The 20,468-nt window shown below is 39.8% G+C and overlaps 2 protein-coding genes across 5 annotated transcripts; one reads left to right on the plus strand and one right to left on the minus strand.

The window, feature by feature from the left end:
* Positions 1-850: 850 nt before the first annotated feature.
* Positions 851-7,182, minus strand: rhebl1 (Ras homolog, mTORC1 binding like 1). Its single transcript, XM_033627733.2, has 8 exons — positions 6,983-7,182; positions 5,265-5,336; positions 5,084-5,151; positions 4,644-4,726; positions 3,165-3,221; positions 3,020-3,067; positions 2,480-2,561; positions 851-2,378 (listed from the first exon to the last, which is right to left on the minus strand). The coding sequence occupies exons 1-8, from the start codon at positions 7,032-7,034 to the stop codon at positions 2,286-2,288; spliced, it is 555 nt and encodes a 184-aa protein (XP_033483624.1). The 5' UTR covers positions 7,035-7,182; the 3' UTR covers positions 851-2,285.
* A 3,202-nt stretch (positions 7,183-10,384) lies between these two features.
* On the plus strand, positions 10,385-20,429 carry LOC117257170 (zinc finger protein Eos-like). Of its 4 annotated transcripts, none has more exons than XM_033627128.2 (8): positions 10,386-10,525; positions 11,668-11,725; positions 11,825-11,929; positions 12,960-13,214; positions 14,192-14,359; positions 14,455-14,604; positions 14,901-15,032; positions 15,575-20,429. In XM_033627128.2, the coding sequence occupies exons 2-8, from the start codon at positions 11,686-11,688 to the stop codon at positions 16,459-16,461; spliced, it is 1,737 nt and encodes a 578-aa protein (XP_033483019.1). In that variant the 5' UTR covers positions 10,386-10,525; positions 11,668-11,685; the 3' UTR covers positions 16,462-20,429. The 4 variants fall into 4 exon arrangements, with proteins under 4 accessions (XP_033483025.1, XP_033483019.1, XP_033483020.1 ...); XM_033627129.2 differs by lacking the exon at positions 10,386-10,525 and adding an exon at positions 10,695-11,219; XM_033627133.2 differs by lacking the exon at positions 10,386-10,525 and adding an exon at positions 10,695-10,962.
* The last annotated feature ends 39 nt before the right edge of the window (positions 20,430-20,468 follow it).

Below are 20,468 nucleotides of genomic sequence, written 5' to 3' on the forward strand. Positions count from 1 at the left end.
AAAACAATATTCATAACTTTTGATCGGCTGACCTTTACGGACTCAAGGAATAGACACAAATTCTGACTTTATGACAGCTTTAGAGTTAACATAGGGAGTCACCACTTTTATTTTCATCATTTCATCAGTACATCTGAATGACTTACAGTTATCTCTGGTGCTCATGGTTTCAGTAAAATGAACTGAACTATGTGCAGTATCTCCATATTGACAAATGTTTAAACATTTGTATCTGTATGTGTGTTCTAAGCAGCTACCTAATGTGAGCTCAAGTGGGTAGTCAACAATCCAAAGACCTTCCATAAAAATGAACCGCTTGGCAACCAGACCAGGCATCTAATTAAAACAGGCCTTTACTTGTCAAAATGTATAGCTACACCAGGCTAGTAGAAGGGACTGGGTGTTAAAGTGTGAATAGGCTTTTATTAAGGGTGGAAGTGAAGTTACAGTGTAGCCCAGTGATGAACTAACTCGTTATTGTAGTACATCAACAAATGCGCTCCTGCTGTGCACTGTGCTGTCATTTACTGTATAAGCAACCTTGCTTTGTGCCACTTTTAACTACCTACATCATGCGGCCAAAATCAGCACAATGACGCATCAAATGAGTAACAGATTTATTTATATACAAAACTGTTTACAGCAAGTTTTCTGAATTAACATTGACCCACAAGGGGAAATTGGTGTTGAGGTGCACACCGCCACCTGCACCACAGTATCAAGTCAACAGAAGGGGAAAAAAAACCTTTAAGAGCACCTTGAGTCATTAAGGGAAGCAGATAAGGGAGTTTGAGGAACTGTAAGGCACAAGACACAGCATCACCAGCTTCTGTTCAACCATCATCAGTCAATCAACTACTTACTCAGCAAAGCACTTGATAAAAAAGTTACAATTACCCACTACAGGTACAACATGAGGATTATGGGGGGAAATCCACATTGTGTCGTGTCTTTGTAAGGCTACATGATCTAAGGAAAACAAAGTTATTAAGGATCAGTGATCAGACAGCGATCATGCAAGTCCACAATGTAAATTGAATGGACTACATGCCAGCCTGGCTTGTTTCCATCAAGCCTGCATGCACCATCAAATCAAAACCATGAGCTCAAAGATTACTGAACTAACTCTGTAGCCTCCAGCCACTTAAATAGTCTTACGCAGTGTTAAAACACAATTAAAAAATTGCAACTCAACAATGTTCATAATTACAACGCACTTAGAAGAATATACTCTACTTAGGATACTGAAGGGAGAGCAAACCTGCACCACTCAAAATATAACCAATAGTATCAAACCAATTTCTAAGATTCTAGTTATATTGTATAAAAAGGCCATAACTGGTAAATACCAAAGATCTATTCCAGTCTACGCTAAATTTCTCTGAGGGTTGTCCATAAGATACCATCTTTATTACAGTCAATAAGGAGAAGTTAAACTGTAGAAACAATGGCAGAGAACTAATCTGCTTAGCAGAGGAGCATAAGATGTAAGTTATGATATACAAATAGATTCCTCCATCGTGAAGACGCAGTTCATGAGTTCATTGGTGAGAGGTACCTGAAGAGGAGTTGATAAAAATTACAGTGAGAAGAACTGTGAAACCAGCAAGATTTCATATGTGAAATCTCATTCCAGAGTGTTTGAGGAAATCCACCATCTGTGAGAGATACTGACATTTTAACACCACATTTAAAGCAATGTGAACTGTGACTTTCCATCACTGTCAAAAAAAAGACCTGCTGAAATTATACCAGTCTTTAAAAAGGTTATTCACCAGCCCTTACTGTACATTAACTCAACTACTCAAATAGTAATGAGACAGAGGCCAATGTTGTCTCAAACATCAGATTCACAAATAGTTATTACCGCAATACATTCACAAAAAAAAAAAAAAAAAAAAAAATTAATGCAATTAATTGGAACCAATATGTTTGGTAATTTTTTTTTGTTTGTTTTCTGAGCATTTGGTTGAACTCAAAGTCAACATTTTGCCCAGCTACAGATTACAATTCAATATTTAAACAAAGTGTTCACCGACTGTGCTTCTTTGTCAAAACAAAGATTTATCTTGCTTTTTAGAAACGTCTCCCTGTGGTTACAATTAGTGGGATAGTTTATCAACTGTCTGGGCAGTTGCCTTGCTATGTAAATCAATCAGGTATCACAATGGAGCAGAAGAGTTCCACTGCAGTGTCTTGGTGTCGGTGAGGTCACTATTGGCAAGCTGGTGAAGTTGTGCCTCCTGTCTTCAGCAGACGAGCTTACTGATGTCCTGGATACACTTTTACATCACAGCACACTTCTTCTCCTCGGGTGGTGCGTTTCCATCAGCTTTCTCCATCTCCAAAATGATCCGCTTGAAAACCTCCACAGCAGTCTAAATATCAAGAATATCGTCATCAGTGTGTGAATCTGTGTCAGAGTTAATACGTAGACTGCATCACATGAGTTGGTATTCAAAGAGATATCTATCATTACATCATTCTCCTTGGCTGAGGACTCCATGAATGCAGCACCCCAGGAATCAGCAAGTTTCTTTCCCTCCTCTGGTTTGATAACCCTGGGAAAATGACATGAGGTGAAACTTTTATACTGTGTCAGGCTGCACAGACAATGCACGTTAATATGATCAGGTCATTGTTGGTTTTGCTCTTTAATGGGATTTGTTGACACAAAGAGAGAGACAGAATGTCACCAGACTTTTTTTTTTTTTTTAAGGTATTTTTCTGGGCATTTTAGCCTTTAACTGACAGGACAGGTGAGTGTGAAAGGGGGAAAGAGAGGGAGAGTGACATACAGCAAAGGGCCACGAGCTGGACTCGAACCCGGGCCGCTGCGGCAACAGCCTTGTACATGGGGTGCCTGCTCTATCCACTAAGCCACCGACACCCCAATGTGACCAGACTTATCCTTTTACTCGCTTGTCATTACATGTTCATGTTGAATTATACTGAGTCTTTTTTTAAGACCAAAAAGCCTATACTTTATATTCTAAAGACACTCAATAATTTTGATTACCTTTCCATGTGGAGATCTTTTTTGTTCCCTACAAGAACAGTTGGAGCCCTGAAAAGAAAAATGAAAACTGCTTTTTAAAAAAAAATCTCTTGAAAAACAAGACAATTTTGGAAGTGTTGAATTTAAGGATCCAACTACAACTTACTGCATCTTCCCAACCACGTCTAGCAGCTTGTCATGTAGAGCCTGCACAACTTCAAAACTGAAGAGAGACACACATCAATCATACACATGTAATTTTACAACTTCTATTCTATTCACACTCTCTTGATGCACAAATTGAGGCTACTGGTCAGATTACATTTCACTGGAGTTGTACCTTTTACGATTACATGTGACAATAAAGAAAAAACATGCTATTATCAACTGTAAGACACATATGGTGTTGTCTACCTAACATAGTGTTTTAAGACTTTTTAAGGAGAACACTGGCTGAATTGCGAACTCCACTATGTCATGAACATGAGCTACGCTCTCTTAAAGCCAGAGACCAGGGGCTGTATTCACAAACATTCTGAGAACCCTCCTAGAAAGCTCCTGTCTTTGCCTAAAAGCTTTTAGTAAGGAGTCCTAGCTTATGAGTGATTTAGGAAAGTTGTTGGAGCAACTCTGAGCAAGGCAGGGACAGAAACTTTAATCTTAGTGAGGAGGTGTGGTTGACCCCGTTGCTAGGTATGATGCATTCTTTCAACAGGTGTGATTGGTTGTCACAGACACACCCTTCTGCGAGCCTGCCAGGTGTGAACACCCAGTGGAAATGAAATGAACTGCTGACTGTGAAAGTGTTGTCATTGTTACTGTGATCACTCTGCTGATGGAAGGTTGAGACAGACTGAAGTCATCACTGCTGCACTGTTGCATTTTTCCAGTTCTCTGTCCTAGTATTGTGATCATTTTATTGCGTTGGATCGACCACAAATATTATCCCTGCACGATCTAATCTGTAGCATTTCATTTACCCACTGTCATACCGCGTTGGGAGAATATTTCTCCAACCTCTTTGTGTTTCTGCCATTTTCTCCTCTGTTTAGGAAACTCTTAAGCCTCTTAAAAGTCCTCCTCCCTGCTCCTAACAGTTTTTCACCTTGGGAGCTTTTTACGGTCTGAGATGCTCTGTGAAAAACTTTCATCTTTACAAGGACCTAGTTAACTTTAACTAGGAGTAACTCTTAGCACTAGGAAGCTTTGTGAATACAGCCACAGAGAAGTAAGTCTCTAACCTGTGATGTCATCAAGTATAAAGCCTGGAGCTGCTCCATAGAATGTTTGTTTTCTTCTTTGTACCCAAATGACATTTATTCTACTTTAGTGTTCTCAGTTTTCACCCAGACATTGTACCCATATACTCAGAACATTCCCCTGGGTGCTCTCAGTGACATCTGTAACATCTTTCACAATTCATTGTCTCTGGAGCAGAGCCAGACTTCATACTTGATGACATCACACGTTTGGGTTTTAGCACTGTAGCTTTTAGACTTTGGAGAGAGCTGTTCATGTTTACTAATATTTTTGGACTGTCTAAGACCATAGGAATAACATCTGCATTTTGAAAATGGGTGTAGTTCTCCTTTGATAGTGTATGCCTTATATTCATAGACATATGAACACAGAACCATCCACTCACCTTTTATTGGAAGTCACTGAATAGACAAGGACATACCCATGGATGTCCAGTGAGAGGGACTGTTGAAAAATTGAGTACTCATCCTACAGACAGAGGGGACATATTATTATCTCACTAAGGTATTACCGTTATCAGTCAGACACACAAAACTATGGCATCTAGAATACCTTTCAATACAACAGATGACTTGTCACTCTGACATCAGAGTACATGTCATAATAAGTTACAGATAAGTAATACAGGACAATGAGGCAAAGTAGATAACTCTGACTTGAGACATGGCTGACTTAATTAGAAATTCAAGGGTCTCTACACATCTTGCTTAACACTGGTATCAAAAAACATTTCAACCTAAGGTTAAATATAAGGATTTTACAGATCAGGGTGTTTAAAACCAAGAGTTTAGTGCATACGTCAGATGTAGTCGCTGAACAACTTACTTGTCCTGCTGTATCAACCAGCTGAAGATTGAAGTCTTGGCCATTCACATTGACCAATTTGTTAAAGGCTGGAGAGAGAGAGAGATGAACTAGTTAACAAAAGAGTTCCTTACATTAAGCCAAATCCATTGTGGCTTTCTTTGCTGCAATACAATATGAACAATACAATAACGACACTTACTGTTTTCAATGGTGGGGTCATACGAGTCGACAAACTGTCCTTCCACAAACTGTATTGTAAGAGATGACTTTCCTGTGCAGGGCAGAGAAACAACACATGGTTGTTTTACTACCATTTTAATTCAATATTAAAACGTAACAATCCTCTACATTACAACACACGCAAACACAAATACTTGGTCAGTGTAGTGGCTTACATGAAAACGTACAATATTGCAACACATTTTTACATGATCAGTTACAAGTGATACACCAAATCATGTGCCTGGTCGTAAATGTCAGCTATATTGCCATGATAGATTTTTATTATGCCATGATGTCACACACTTTATTGTGATAGCCATCACTAAAGATGGTGCCTCTGTAGTATTTAGACAGGGTCACAAATTTTGATAGCTGTGATTTTGGTGTACTTAAATCTGTGATGTTTTAGATTCAACATGCAGTTCTTTAGCTCCTCTCCAGGGGCTCCCTGTGGCTTTGACAAAAAAAAAAAAAAAAAAAAAAATCATATGGAAATGAAAAACGGTTATTTTGTTAGCATTTCAATTTTCATTTATCATTGGTGTTGGCCTAAAGAAATGATTACATTCTGCAATTGTAAAAATGTGTAGCCTATACACTGACTTTAAAAAATGTTCCTCATCAACTAAAAAGTGCATCATAGGTCTACAGCCTAACACTTTGACCTCTGAATTTTACCAAACCTTAACAGTAGTGGATCGTCTTATGTCTCCCTAGCAAGTCTAGCTGTGGATTTCATATCCAAAAAAGTAAAATTCCCCGAGGAAAATAGATCATTTATAGGTGTGTGGACAGATTGGTGTGTACCAAATAATTATAAACAGCCCACTGCAGAGGAGCCACCTGGTGACACATATTAATGAATGTTCATTTGGACCTATTAGTAATGTTGCTAGGTTAATTTAGACTTCATGGGCTGTGTTACCTCCATTATAGGGCTTAAATATACTTTGCAGCTCCAGATTTTTGAAGTTAATTTTGGTCAACAATTGCTCTTTTGATAGTAAAGGTTGCTGACCCCTGATGCAGGTGACACAGAAAGGATCAACACATAGTGATAGTGCTCTTCAGATACACACAGATTCTGCTATCACAATTTGTGATCCTTTATGCATCTATGGGTTCAGTTTGTGACCATATCTAAATGCTAATAAGGCACCGTTTTTGACAATGGTTGCTATCAAAATAAATAATGTGATAGTATGATAACGTCTGAAACAGCAATACAGCTCAGAGAACCTGATCGGTCTCGTATTTTGGCGCAGCACCGGCCACACAAGGACATTTTAAAATATAAACGACTTGGTATAAGGTCGAGTAAGGTTACATGGTGGTTTCCTTAAATTGTGGACATTGCATACTTGCTATGTTAGGCATGCGAGACTGAAAGTTTCGACACACTCCCCTGGCTCTCTACCAGGATGTTACCGGCTGAGCTAACTTTGTTTTCACAGAACACGTTACAACTACTAACAGATGGCTGTAGCTACACGATATGATAATGTCAATTTTATTGTGATTTAATAATCAACTGGACACCAAACACACGTAGAACAAAAACACATAAACACAGGCGATCTAGGGTTACTGGTGTTAGTGGGATATACTAAAGAGGAAGACAAAGCCAGGACGTTAGCCTGTTAGCATGCTAGCTAACTAACATTAGCTATGCACGAGCTCGTGCGCTTTACTCACCTACAGACCTGTAACCTATAACAGCAATCTTTCGATGTTTTGGTTGAGGCATTTCGGTGCAAACGGTGTTCGTTGGGTTTTAATAACGTAGTACGCCACCTAGTTTTACTATCGAAACAAACTTTTATCGCCACATTCGTCTCACATCACGTGACAACAACAAACTTTTCGGAGCTGCCGCTCGAGCTCTCTGCTGGGCCTCGAGCTGGAAGTTCAGAGTTTAAGTACAGCAAGTACAACTTGTACTTATCTCGAAAAAATGTCTGTTTCTTTATCTGGCGCTGTAATCGATATCGATCGATAGTTTTAAATGGTGAAATTGTCGTTCCGGCTGAAATTGAAAACGAGAAAACGCTCGCTCAACGCGGTTACGATTCGCAAGTCAAGCTGACGGAAACTGTCATTGTGTAAGCACACCGTCGTAAAAACAGGGAATACGTCATAACTGACATGGACGTGCTTTCTGGACAATTTGTACAGCAGAGGTCACTCTTTGTGCGTCCCAGCGTGTTTCTGACAGCCAGCCTTTTTAGACTTTTCCAGACTGACCTTCAGACCACAATCACCGCTGAAAATCTACATTCCTTCATATCAACAAGTGTTTGTTTCCACTGTTTCAATAAAAAACAACATGGAAAAAAAAACAATTTGGATTTTCTTAATCTGTATTTTAAGTATGGATTATGATTTTCTTGTCATTTTATTTTATGCTATATTGTATGTATTTTTATTTTGTGTGGACCCCAGGAAGAGTAGCTGTTGCCTACGGTAACAGCTAATGGGGATCCGAATAAACTAAACTAAACTAAAACATGAAGGGGGGTTTTAATTATAAAGATCATAGACAGATGTTTAGTCACAACCTCATCTGAACAGATTTCCAGGAAAACCCATCTGACTGGATGATACTATTAGTGTGTAGAAATTAAATAGCTCAATGTTTATTGTAGGCTATATTTTGGTGTCCCTATCTGACCTTCCATCTACCTCAGATGATTGATATAGGCAAATATACTGAAGCTATATCTGTTTGGGGAGGACCCTGACCTAAATTGCTCTATTATCATGTCAACATGTAATGAAAGAAATGTATCCTAAATCTTGTTTAATAATAAAAGTGAAAAAAATAGCAGCATGCTTATTCATACACATAATTCAGCACAAAAAGCAATGACTTACTAACTTATGTTTTCTATAATAGGTCTACCATGTTTGAATATCCTGGCACCAACATAAAACCAAGAGGTGCCTTTGCTATCTGTTTACCTAAGTTTTAATTATGGGGGGAAACATTATCCCCTCACAATAGATGTATCACCTGTTAACTTCCAGTCTTTATCCCCTCTGTAGCTCTCCCACTGTCTTGTTTTCAGTCACATATGTTTACAATCAGATACCCTAATGAAATAATTTCAGACTTGGAACCTTGTGGTATGTTTTTTTTTTTTTCAGTCAAATCAAGTAAACCAAATACTGTCATAATAAAAATCTATCAGTGAATGAAAACTCCACAGCAATGTTCAAATTGACCACATTTCACTTTACAATTGAAGAGACTGTCTGTGCTAATTCTCTCATTAAAACTATCTTAATGATTGTCACTTGCAAAAATGTCTCAGATGATATTAATATTAGGCACATATCTGGTGACTGCTTTGGAGTTTACTGGTTAAAATAGAATATTCTTGAGCAGCGGCCCCGGTTTAATTCCAGCCTGTGGCCCTTTGTTGCGTGTCCCTCCCTCTCTCTCTCTCCCTCTTTCACACTTAACTGTCCTGTCAATTAAAGGCAATGCCCAAATGATATTCTCACATTCAAATAGTCAGTATGTTCACCTAATTTTTGTTTGTGAACTAAAGAGTATTGTCTTGAGACACTAAATGCCTTTATGCACACCCATCTACTCCACTTGATCCTCTGAGTCTCACCCCTGACTCTTGTCTATTTGACCCTAAATCAGTGAACCCAATCTAATGGGCTCCTGGAACATAGACAAATACTGCAATGGAGCTATTTCTAACACAGGCCACAGCGAAAATAAATTCATTAACTATTGTATTGTACCAAAATTTGTGATGCCAAGTCTTTGTTGAAGGCCCACCAGCATACAGGGTTATTCACTCCAGTGCCAGTCATTGCACTGCTGGCACAAACATTTTCAGACTTGGCTTGGTATAAAGCCTCAATAGTCTTTGAATACCAATCAAAATGCCTGCACAGATATGCAAAAGGCCCCAACACCTCTCAGCCTCTGTGGTGGCTTTGTGTTTCCTTGTAGTTGTTTTGTGTCTTTGAGAAAATGTTATTCTTTTTGGTCATGTTGTGTCTCCTTGTAGTAATTTTGTGTCCCTTTGGGATGGATGGGCTGGTCCATTCAGTAATCCATCCATGATCAAAACACCACTGAGCACTGATACTGTTGAGTACCAAAAGTGTTGCTGACATACCCTTTGATCAAATATTTCTAGACTTAAATAATTCTGCAAATTTTAAGCAAAGTCCTTGCATGGTTGACTTTGGTTAAACAACATAAAACTGGTGCATTTCTAAAGTTTAATTCATTCATTACATAAGGGTTTCTATTGAAAGACCTTTTATTCCATTGCTTGTGGTATCAATAAATATATAATTTTGGTATGCTTTATTTGGGATCAAAACTGAAGCACTGTATTGGCACTGGTATCAAAAATGTTAGTGATACCAAGCCCTACTTTTGAATGAGCTCTTTGTATACTGAGAATAAAACATAGTCACAGACACAGTTATTCAAACACTCCAGATAGGATAGTTGAGGGTGATAAATTGTAAAGACTCTTTTGGCACGTCTTGGATCCCAGCATGTGTTCTAAAAGGGCAACATGTTTTTTCTCTTTGGAGACAGTTTTGAGCACCCACTGCCCAAATATTGGGGATGTAAACAGAAGTAAGCAGCATTCGGACAAAATGTTATTAAAATGTTTAAAGCTGTCTGCATATGGATCATCAGATACAATATGGTCACAACAGAGCAAGTGAAACAAGTGCAGACATACTGTCAAGAGAGATTATATAAAGTAAGACAGAGACATACAATGAAATTAAAGACCAACAAAGCAAAGCTAAGAAAAGCAATATAAATCTTGGAATACTGCACAGGCTTAAAGTGGTGGGTATAGAGGCAATGAGGCAAAAACAGATCCAGCAAATCTGTGTAACGTTATAGCTGCAGATAGATGTTTACTGCAGCCTTAGATTGAGACTATGTGTCTGTATATTTAAAGATAGTGGTGCGATCTTAATCAAAAACACAGCTCACCGCTCAATCTGTTAGACGTCAGTGTGTGTACGTACTGAATAAATTAAATTGTGTCGTGGATTTTCATACAGACAGATTCGGGGTTCATGTAAGGACACTCACTGCTTGCGGTTGATAGGCAGCCACATTTTGGATCTAACCGGAAATTGTTTGGAGCTGGAGGGAAGCGCTGCCGGGAGATGCTGCCGTCATAAACAGGCAGATGAAAATACAGAATAACCTCACTGAAACGGCCCTGACAGGGACAGGTAATGCAGCGGTTACTGGGAGAACCGGACAACTTTAAAAGCACACTCACAGCCGACTGCCTCCGCCGTGTCGTGTTGGAAATGTCAGCTTTAAGGCTTCTGGGAGAACACGCTAGCTAGCTAACCACTAGCTGGCTAGCCATAGCATTTGGGAGGGGGTGGGTGCCATAGCAACCGTCTGGGAAACATTGGCTAGCTAGCTAAGATAGTTCAGGCTAACGTCGGTTTGTTATGCTAGCGATAAACAAGACGTCGTAGACACTTGATTGTCTAATTTAGCGCCAGTCGGCAAATTAATGTTACAAGTCAGCGTTGTCTACGTTGCGTCATCGCCCATATTACTTAGCTGTAACTTTGCGCCATGCTTTTCAGTAAGCTGCCGAGGATGGCAGACTGTTGTAATGCTGCACTGTTGAGTTCAGCTAACTTGGCTAACGGTAATTTCCATCACATGCAGTAAGCTAACGTTAGCCACCGAGGCCGACCCGTAAACTTAGGTTACCTCAACGCCACCGTTATGTAAACGGCAAAGTAAACGCTATGTTTCTCTCCTACGATCTGGATGTCAGATTGATTTGTCTCAGAGGAGCCTAACGTTACATTAGTTTAACATGAAGTTACTTTATCAATGCTGTCATGGGTCAATCTGGGTAATGGGTGACTGAGTCAATCAGCTGATCTGTGGCTGCTAAGGGTAGAGTTGGCGCTTATTTAGCTGCCTTTCCTGCTACAATACATTTACCTACACCAGCTAATCTTTATCATATTTATTGTAAGCCATAGGAGCTAATGTTATAGTTACATATTGCTGCAGCTGATGTATGCATGGCTTTACTTTAATTGCACCGCCAAGTTGACGGCTGTTAGCTGCCATTCACGCCTGCCTTTAGTATAATTTTCTATATTCTAGTCATTGACAGTGTGTGAAATCGCAATATTTTGTGCACCAGGTAGTTAAATTTCATAATGTGATGTTAATGTCAGTAACTGTTGTATGATTTGCTGTAATTGTTGTAGTAATGGGTTGCAGGACACACAGTTGATATAATGTTAAGTTATGTTTGAGTGAATTGGTGCCTGAGTGAATGTGTTAAAGGGATTACTCACTTTAATCTTAACATCTTGCACAACTGTCATTTCAGTATTCAGCTTGAACTAGTATGGATGTTGATGACTGCAATGGCCGGTCTTACATATCAGGTAGGACTCAGCTTTTTCTTTTCACAGAAATACATTTTGTCAGTGGTTGGTGTGTGGTTCAAGTGACAGATCTTGTTTTTGTGTCCTCTGTGGTTGCAGCTAGTGGAGACTCCTCAATGGAAAGAGAGTTTTCTGGGGCCCTTGGAGGTCCGACAGTGAGCACCCCAAACAGCAAGGAGACCTCTCCCAGTCGCTCGCTCAGTGGTCAGTGACAAAATAAGTGTGAATCCCACAAAATAGACTATGTATTGGTTAATCAAATTGCAAAATCTTAATTATTCCAGCCTCTTCTTTTTTTAAGCTCCCAAAATACAACAGGACATATAGTAATGCATAATAATACATCTTACTGTGATAAGTCAAATGTTTTCAGAGGTTACGCAAAGGTGTACAAACATTTGTATGATTATTTTATTCTTCAGATCGCATTTAAGATATCTCATAATATCAGATGGAATTTTACTTCAAGAGGCATCCCTACTTTTATCACATAAGTAATGACGTGAGCCTGTACACGCTCTGTTTTCTCTTGCTCTTAAAATTAGCAACACCCTGGTTGACAGACTAAGAAGCATAAGATTTAGTGGCATCTAGCAGCGAGGATTGCAGATTGCAACCAGCTGAAATTTCTCCAGGTTAGAATTCTTTCAGTGTTCATTGTTCAGGAGGTTCTTAGCAGGAGCCAAATTATCCGCAGAGGTCTCCTCCTTCTAAAATAAACAGACCTGGTGATTTCAACCAGTAAAAACACAAAATAAAACATTTTAAAGGTAGGGTCTGGAGGATTTTCCAGTTGCTGTTTGTAAACACACATTCAAATTTGGCCCCTCCTATCAGGCTCAACTCTCCCGGGTGTATGGAGCCCAGAGGTATGGAAGAAGGCTTCACAGAAGAGGTTCAGGCAAGGCTCGTGCTGGTGCACGCTCGGGCACGGCACCTGCGCTCTCTCATTGGCTGGGGAAATCTCCGCCCAGAAGCGGTCCAGCTCACAAAAACGTCAAAATACAGTTAAAGGACAGGAGCTCTGCAAACAGAGTCACCACCACACATGAGTAGAAGCCCATAGGTGATGATTAAGTAGGATTTCATTTGTATATGTCTATATTTTGTTTTGTTTGAAAATCCTCCAGATCCTACCTTTAAGTTACTGCAAACACAATGATTTTTATTTTTAAGTTGTTACTATTATATTTAAATTAAGGCCTTCTTTCTATTTGCTTGTATGCCTCTGTAGCTAACTCCATTAAAGTGGAGCTGTACAGCGATGAAGACCCAGGGCGCAGTACTGAGGATGAACGAGGGGAGCGGGTAGAGGAAGGAGGTGCAGAGCAGGGATCTGAGGCTGTCGGAGGCTACAGGGAGCTCACCAATCCTGAGACCATGCAAGCTGGAGCCACCAGACTGCCAAATGGAAAACTCAAGTGTGACATCTGTGGAATGATCTGCATCGGGCCTAATGTTCTCATGGTGCACAAACGCAGCCATACAGGTAACTGATCTGTTTATTTCAGATAGGGATGGGCGCGATTAGTCAAATAGTTGATTTAATGTTGCTACACTCGCTAGTCAGCACCAGGAACACTAGCTGGTTAAACTTATTATTAATGTGATTATTTTATACGATTGTGTTCACCCAGTGAAAATGCTGAAAGATGTATTTTCTGAAAGAATATTGTGTTCAATAGAAGTAATTTGTAAACTTCTGTTTAGTGAGTTGTTGTCATGTTTTGTAGGATAGTGTGCAATGTTCATAATGCACGGTGCAAAGGGCCACTCATTTCAGAGGCATAACAAATACGATTTGGTTACAAGTGATGAACAATTTCAAAAAGCTCTTACATGCAATATTTTATCAGATGTAATTTAACCTTGTAGATTAAATTGTGCTCAATTTTTGACGGTTTTCTGGGTGTTTTTACTTAATGACTGGTCAACTTGTCTAAGTTTAAGCTTCCATTTAAACATCAGGTAAATTATCTTTTAGAGACAATAACTACGTCAGTCATCCCTGTGAAAGAGAATAGGTTATATACAGAACACGTCTTGGGGTTTGGAATTTTTTTATTATCTTTTTCTGCTGACATTTTTTGTATTGTATGCCTTAGTACAAGTACTGGAAAAAATATTCTCAATTAAGCAGAGTTGAACCTCTGTATTTTCAAACCCAGCTGGTCATTAATCAAGACTCAATGGCAGGAAAAAAAAAGTTGGAACAGAATATTGACTTTGCATTAGGTTTGTCTAAGTGATGTATTTTATTTTAGTTAATTTCGCTGACCCATTTAGACTCAGATTCATTCAGATTAAGGCAGTGTAATTTCAGGTATTTTTATCCCCTGTAGATGTAGATTCATGGTCACTCATGAACAACTCTGTTTGTAAGAATGATTCTTGCATGAGAACTAATGTACCAGACACTGTAGATGTAATAAAAGAAGTTGGGTTGATGGTATCATCTCTTCTCAGGTGAGCGTCCATTCCAGTGTAATCAGTGTGGCGCCTCCTTCACTCAAAAGGGTAATCTGCTCCGCCACATCAAGCTGCACTCAGGGGAAAAGCCCTTTAAATGCCCCTTCTGCAGCTACGCCTGTCGAAGACGAGATGCACTCACTGGCCACCTTCGCACTCATGCAGGTAGAACAGATGCAAGCCGGATAAGTAATGATTTTGTTTTTCTTATGATGCTGTACAGTGACAATAATAATGCTATTCTCCCACTCTGTCCCCAGTGTCCTCTCCAACCGTTGGGAAGCCGTACAAGTGCAGTTACTGTGGCCGTAGTTACAAGCAGCAGAGCACCCTGGAGGAACACCGTGAGCGCTGCCACAGCTACTTACAGAGTCTGGAGTCACAGCAGCCATCTAGTGCACAGAATCCAGGTACGCTTTTATGGCATTCGTGCAGTTAAATGTCCAGCGTATACAACATTTTCTCAGATAAGACAGCAACCAAAATCACCAGATGGTGTCGTAAATATCAATTTCCAAAGGGACTGTAGTGGCATCTAGTGTAGAGATGGAGTCTCCCTCCTTAACAAGGTAATGGACACATCATTTAGTTCCTTTTCTATACAAACGTTGACAATCAGCATACAACGTAAGCATTTGGGATAAATGCTGTCTGAGTAGTAAGAAACCCCCCCAAAATAACATTACAATTTGTTTGTACTCTGCAGGAGAGGAGATGAGAGAGCTAGAGTTTATACCAGACTCTCTACTGCAACCCTCCTCAGACAAGATGGCATTTATCGATCGGCTGGCCAACAGCATCACCAAACGCAAGAGATCCACACCTCAAAAATTTGTAGGTGAGCATTTGGTCTCAGTGTGGACAGGTTGAGGAAATGGAAAGCCACATAAATTGGTTGAATCAGAAACCACATACAATAGTGCTGATCTTTTTGTGCGAGTAATGTGACAAAGAGGTTTTCATAGTTTTATGTATCCAAGCTGTGTGACTGGCTGTAGATTTAAACCAAATGTCAGAATGAATCAGGGTCTTCTCTGCTTTGTTTTGAGGTTTATTGATCGAAGTTTCACATAGCTGAGGCAGAAGAGCTGTGGTCGATATAGCAGCAAAAACAGGCTGAGGTAAAAACAGTATAATGAAGTGAACAATGATAAACCTCACTGTAATAAACCCTATTATACACAAGAGCAATTGAATTAAAATTAAATTGGAACTTGATTTTAATTTACAAATCGTCCTGACCTCCAACCTAATTATGGCATCCAGAATGAATCCCAAAAACTTGCAGGTTTCTCACCGAACTGGGCAGTTTCAGTTTTTTTGTCGTCTTCCACAGACTCTCATAGGACAGTATCATAAGATTGTGTTTCTTCATTGCAGGACAGAAGCACATACGCCTCAACCTTGCAGATGCACCTTATGAGCTCAGCGCTGGTTTGGATAAAGATGGGGAGATGCACGCAGGGGACCTTGAAACCCCACACTTTACTGGTCTGGGAGGAGAATACGCAGGTGTAGCAGGTAATGGAGGAGGAGGGGTTTCAGACACACTGAGGCCTCTACACCTTCCCACCACTCACCCTTCATGCTTATCAGAACTCAGGCCAATCCACAGCTCTATTCACACCTCCGTCGCTCTTGGCCCGAGGCTCGATTGCACAGGGACCGGAGCTGGGCTGGGAGCTGCCGGTGTAGGCGGAAGGGAGGCAGCGGAGGGTCATGAAGACCTGCCCGCGGGTCGAAGTCATGCACCGTCACCTAGCAACGGTTGCCAGGACTCTACGGACACAGAGAGCATGCCAGATGAGCCTTGCAACAGTACCGCTCCGCCTCAAACCCTGCACAGTAACAACGGCCATCATCTTCAACACTCCAACAGCCACCACCCGGCACCTCCTCCCATCGCACACCACAGGAGTCGGGACAGACACAGTCCCAGCCACGCCAAAGACAGGGAGATGGAAAGAGAGGACGGGGGCCACTCAGCTCCCCCACCTCCTGCCCTCGCTCCAACTCCGAGCTCACCCACAGCACCCTCCTCCACCTCTCGGGAGGCGTTTCGGGTCGTAGACGGGGAGGGGAGAGCTGTGCGCTCTTTCCGATGCGAGCACTGCCGTGTGCTTTTCCTAGACCATGTCATGTTTACCATCCACATGGGCTGCCACGGTTTTCGCCAGCCTTTTGAGTGTAACATCTGTGGCCACCGCAGCCAGGACCGCTATGAATTTTCTTCACACATCGTCCGCGGGGAGCACATCCTTGACTGAGGACAAAGGGTGGTCAACCTGCTTCATCTAGAGAGATTTTCTAAACTGAGACAAGGACCTGGCTGAGTTTGGTCTGCACACAAGCTGAAGGAGACACTGATGACATGAAACTGATGCGATTATTTCAAACATTCTCTGGTACAGTTAGTGTGTACCAGCAGGAATGGCAATCTCATATGTGTGTTTCTAAAATTATAATAGTGGTCCTCGTTATTTTTAATGCACTTTGAATAAGTAATCAATTTAAAATGCACTTTTAATTCAATGTATTCTAAAGTAGATGAAGAGCCAATGCACTTTTTCATCCGCAGATGTGCCTTGCTCCAAAATACAGCATTTAAACCTGATGCACAAACTACGGTAGAGAAATCGGACTCTTGTCCATAACCTGAAAATGGTCCATTCTTGTGCACTTTAACAGAGACAACACATAAAAGCTTAATGTGAAGTTTATAGGCTCACCTACAATGGAATCTGTAGAGATTTTAACGCCTTGTTCTAAATGAAATGATTCCCTAAATGTTCCGCAAAGTTTTTTTTCCTACCCGGGGCTGATTGTGTAATAGATTGTTTTTATAATTTGAAGTGAAGTGCAGACCAAACTCAAAAACCAGGTCCTCGTCTGAATAGATGTGTTTGAGGGGTTGTCCGTGAATTAGAAATGCACTTTTGTTTTTAACAGGGGTGGGGTGGACAGTTCTGAGAGTGTGTGTGTGTGTGTGTGTGTGTGTGTGTGTGTGTGAGAAAGAGGGAGAACGTGACAGACTGTTTTTATGGAAGTAAACTGACTAAGTAAGGTGGTAAATGAAGGCCTTTGTGTGAATGCTGTGTGGCGCGGCGTATGAAACATTTGTTTTTCTTTTCTATGACTGCTTTTGTTGCACTGATACCTGCCAGAATACTATGATTATATTAAACTATTTTATGGAATACATTAACGACCTGCACATTTCTCTCAAAATGTGAGAAAAACCGACAGAATGTTTTTCTCACTGGGAACGGAGTACGAGTATCACTGCCACGATTTTAGAGATTAATGAAGAGGTTAGGGTCTTTACAAGTCTTTAACATTTTCCCTTTCATACCTGCATCAAACTGCAAACCAACACTAATCTATTTATACTTTACATTTTGTTTTTCTGTTTTTATCTCATTGTATTGTGCCTTTCTTCACCCTGATCGCACCTTGTTGACCAGACTGAAGGACATGAGCTCCCAACTGTCGCATCTTGAATCATTGTGGGTGATGTTAGAGATCAGAATAATTTACTCGCTCAAGTTGTTTTCCAGACACAAGTCTCGCTTACAGCTTTGCACAATATTTATGTTCTCCTCCTCAACAAAAGTTGGGTTGATTTTCATCGACGTGTTGGCAAAGAACCCAATTCTGCTAATTTATCAAAGACTAAATGTGCATGGCGTTTGGCACATGCTGCTATGACGTGAATAAGTGCAGTGTGGAGTGGCAGTTTACAACCGTCCTCACAGGTTAAATCCAAAAAACATTTGATTTAAAAAAAAATTTTCACGTTTATTTCAAAATGGGGTTTTGTCGGTTGTGATCTATAATATATCCTGTCTTACGGCGCAGAAATTAAACGTATGTCAAGAGCAGTGTGTTAGTTAAAAGAACACGATCATCTCTTGAATCTGTCTTTATCTGTTTACATGGTAAAACTATAGATAGATAGTCGTATATTTGACTTTAAGCACAATAAGTTGTACTGTTAAGCAGGCAAGTCTAGATTACAGAATTGGGCACAAAATCAATATCTGATTTGTGTTGATAAACAGGACATTAATAGATTAGATTTATCTCTGTGTACTCCTTTATGAATAGCCACAAAAGTAAAGTGAGATCCAGTGATCTTAAAGGCTGGAAAAATACTGACAACAGTCAAAACCATAAACTGACTTGAGCCCATTAAAGTTGTTGTAGTACAGAAGAAATTATTTATTGAACAAAATGATCTCTGTTTATCATAACTGGCATTTTGAATTGATTTTTTTTTAGCGTAAAGAAATGTCACATTACAAGCTGAACAGAAACGACTGAACCATTCAAGGCTTTAAATGGATTTAAGGTCTTTTTAATGTTGTGAATGGTTCCTTGGTTCTGTTATATGCTGAAGTCACATTTTTAAGGAGCGGTCTAGATGCGCAGAAGCTCTGAAATATTGTTTTTATGAAGAGGAATCAAAAAAAGTACTCGGCTTTCCTTTTATTTTGCGATCACCCTAAGTGTGGTTCTGTATAGTACCAAATTATGGTTCCCCCATGGCTGAACCAAAGAACCACTACTTCCTACTGTTAAGCACTTTTCCCTATCACAGTGGCAAAATGACAAATTAGTGAAAGTAAATGAATATATTTGTACATACAGTATGATTAGGAAGAAGCTGCAAGGTAATATTTCTGTGTTTTCATTGCTGTCAGTACAAACCTTGTAGATGTTAAAATGGTATCTTTTTCCAGGAGTTACCTCCACTTAGTTTTTGCAGAGGACGTTTATAAAAGATTATTTGGGGTTTCCCTTTCAAAATAAATATTGTAAAAGTTTACCTTAAATGTGCTTTTTTGTTAAGAATTGTTACAAGCTCTCAAGTGGGGCTGCTTGTGTTTTAAATGGTTAGAGAGGCTTTGGTGCACACTGCTGGATGAGATTAAAAGAGAGTGAGTCACTTTTAGACACAGTGCACTGTGGTGCTCACCAGTACAGAAACAAACTGAAATAGATGGTTAAATATTTCTCTTCCAAAGTTGTAATTTCATTTAATAATCAAATGATCTTGCCTTAATATAAGAAAAGAGACTGTTAGGTCATGTTGGGACATACGTTTGTAGTAAATCAAACACGTGTCCCAGAATCCTGAGATGTACTTTCCTGCAACCTAATCTAGAAAACATTGACAGTGTCTTTAAATGATTCGACACCAAAGTTGTCATTATAAATCACTGAAATTGTCATTTGAGTTTGCATTAGCAAAAAGAAAATAATGCTCTGACTAATTGATGACATCTTACTTCACTGTGTATTTTCTGATGTAGGAAACAGCTTGCATTTACACAAAGGCCCAGGTGTGATTTCTGTGTAGACTTTACAATTGTGCCTTTGGCTTGAGGTCTTTTCTGCTTTTTGTTTTCTCTCAGCAGTTTAAATGATCACATTAAGTGTAAAGCTTGGCTTGTCAACACTTAATCATGTGGTGCAGGTACTACACAGTACAAAGGTTCCACATTATTTTGGCCATCTTTGAGAAGTTTATAGAGCATACCTAAAACCTCCAGTAACCGCTGACTAACCAGAACCACATTTGTTCTTACAACCGATTTACCAACAAAAGGACTTGGTATTGGAGACTGCTAGGACCCAAAGAACTAGAGACCTGAACCTTTAGCCATTATGTCGACCTCAAGTGTGACATATTGTACAAAAATGGTAGATGACATGAACCCTCTGCACAGTTGTATCCCTAAGTTGAATCAAAGAACAAGTCACTTTATCTGAAAATATTCAGCCCTCTTTCCCATTCAATTCCAGGTGTAGATTTTTACTCATACACGCAACACTAGACAGTAATGTGCTTCAAAACCTGATGCATGTGATACCAATGCTGTTTGCTCCTCAACCTACACCCCCGCCACTTTTCAGTTTTAGACATAAGGACAACCAAATAAACTTATCTACTCCAATTCAAGACTGTACTTCAGAAAAGAAACTCTAGTTTTGTGGTATTTTGTGTTCAAATGTTTTCCTTGTTGCACTATTTGTTCCCTTCAGTTTTACTCTTTAACCTTCCCATCCTGTAAATGGTCTGATATCGCTTTAAATAACTGCAGAGCCTTTTGAAATGTATCATATTGTAATTATGCATTTGCGTAATTTGATCTTAAACTACTGTAAGTTTTGTACTGTAAGAAAGTCTATTCCAAATAAAATACTTGACAGGCTTGTCTTTCCTAAACTACACAACCAGTGGTGAGTTGAGAATAACGAGCTTCACAAT

Source organism: Epinephelus lanceolatus, chromosome 1, assembly GCF_041903045.1.
Source record: "Epinephelus lanceolatus isolate andai-2023 chromosome 1, ASM4190304v1, whole genome shotgun sequence".
Classification (NCBI taxonomy): Eukaryota; Metazoa; Chordata; class Actinopteri; order Perciformes; family Serranidae; genus Epinephelus; species Epinephelus lanceolatus.

Bases quoted from the DNA above. Each gene is read 5' to 3' on its own strand.
- rhebl1 (XM_033627733.2), bottom strand. From the start codon at position 7,034: ATGCCTCAACCAAAACATCGAAAGATTGCTGTTATAGGTTACAGGTCT. The intron at 5,337-6,982 runs GTGAGTAAAGCG...TGCCCTGCACAG, and splicing joins TATAGGTTACAGGTCTGTAG to GAAAGTCATCTCTTACAATA. The intron at 3,068-3,164 runs GTAAGTTGTAGT...TTTTCTTTTCAG, and splicing joins GACGTGGTTGGGAAGATGCA to GGCTCCAACTGTTCTTGTAG.
- LOC117257170 (XM_033627128.2), top strand. From the start codon at position 11,686: ATGGATGTTGATGACTGCAATGGCCGGTCTTACATATCAG. The intron at 11,930-12,959 runs GTCAGTGACAAA...ATGCCTCTGTAG, and splicing joins TCCCAGTCGCTCGCTCAGTG to CTAACTCCATTAAAGTGGAG. The intron at 15,033-15,574 runs GTGAGCATTTGG...TCTTCATTGCAG, and splicing joins CACACCTCAAAAATTTGTAG to GACAGAAGCACATACGCCTC.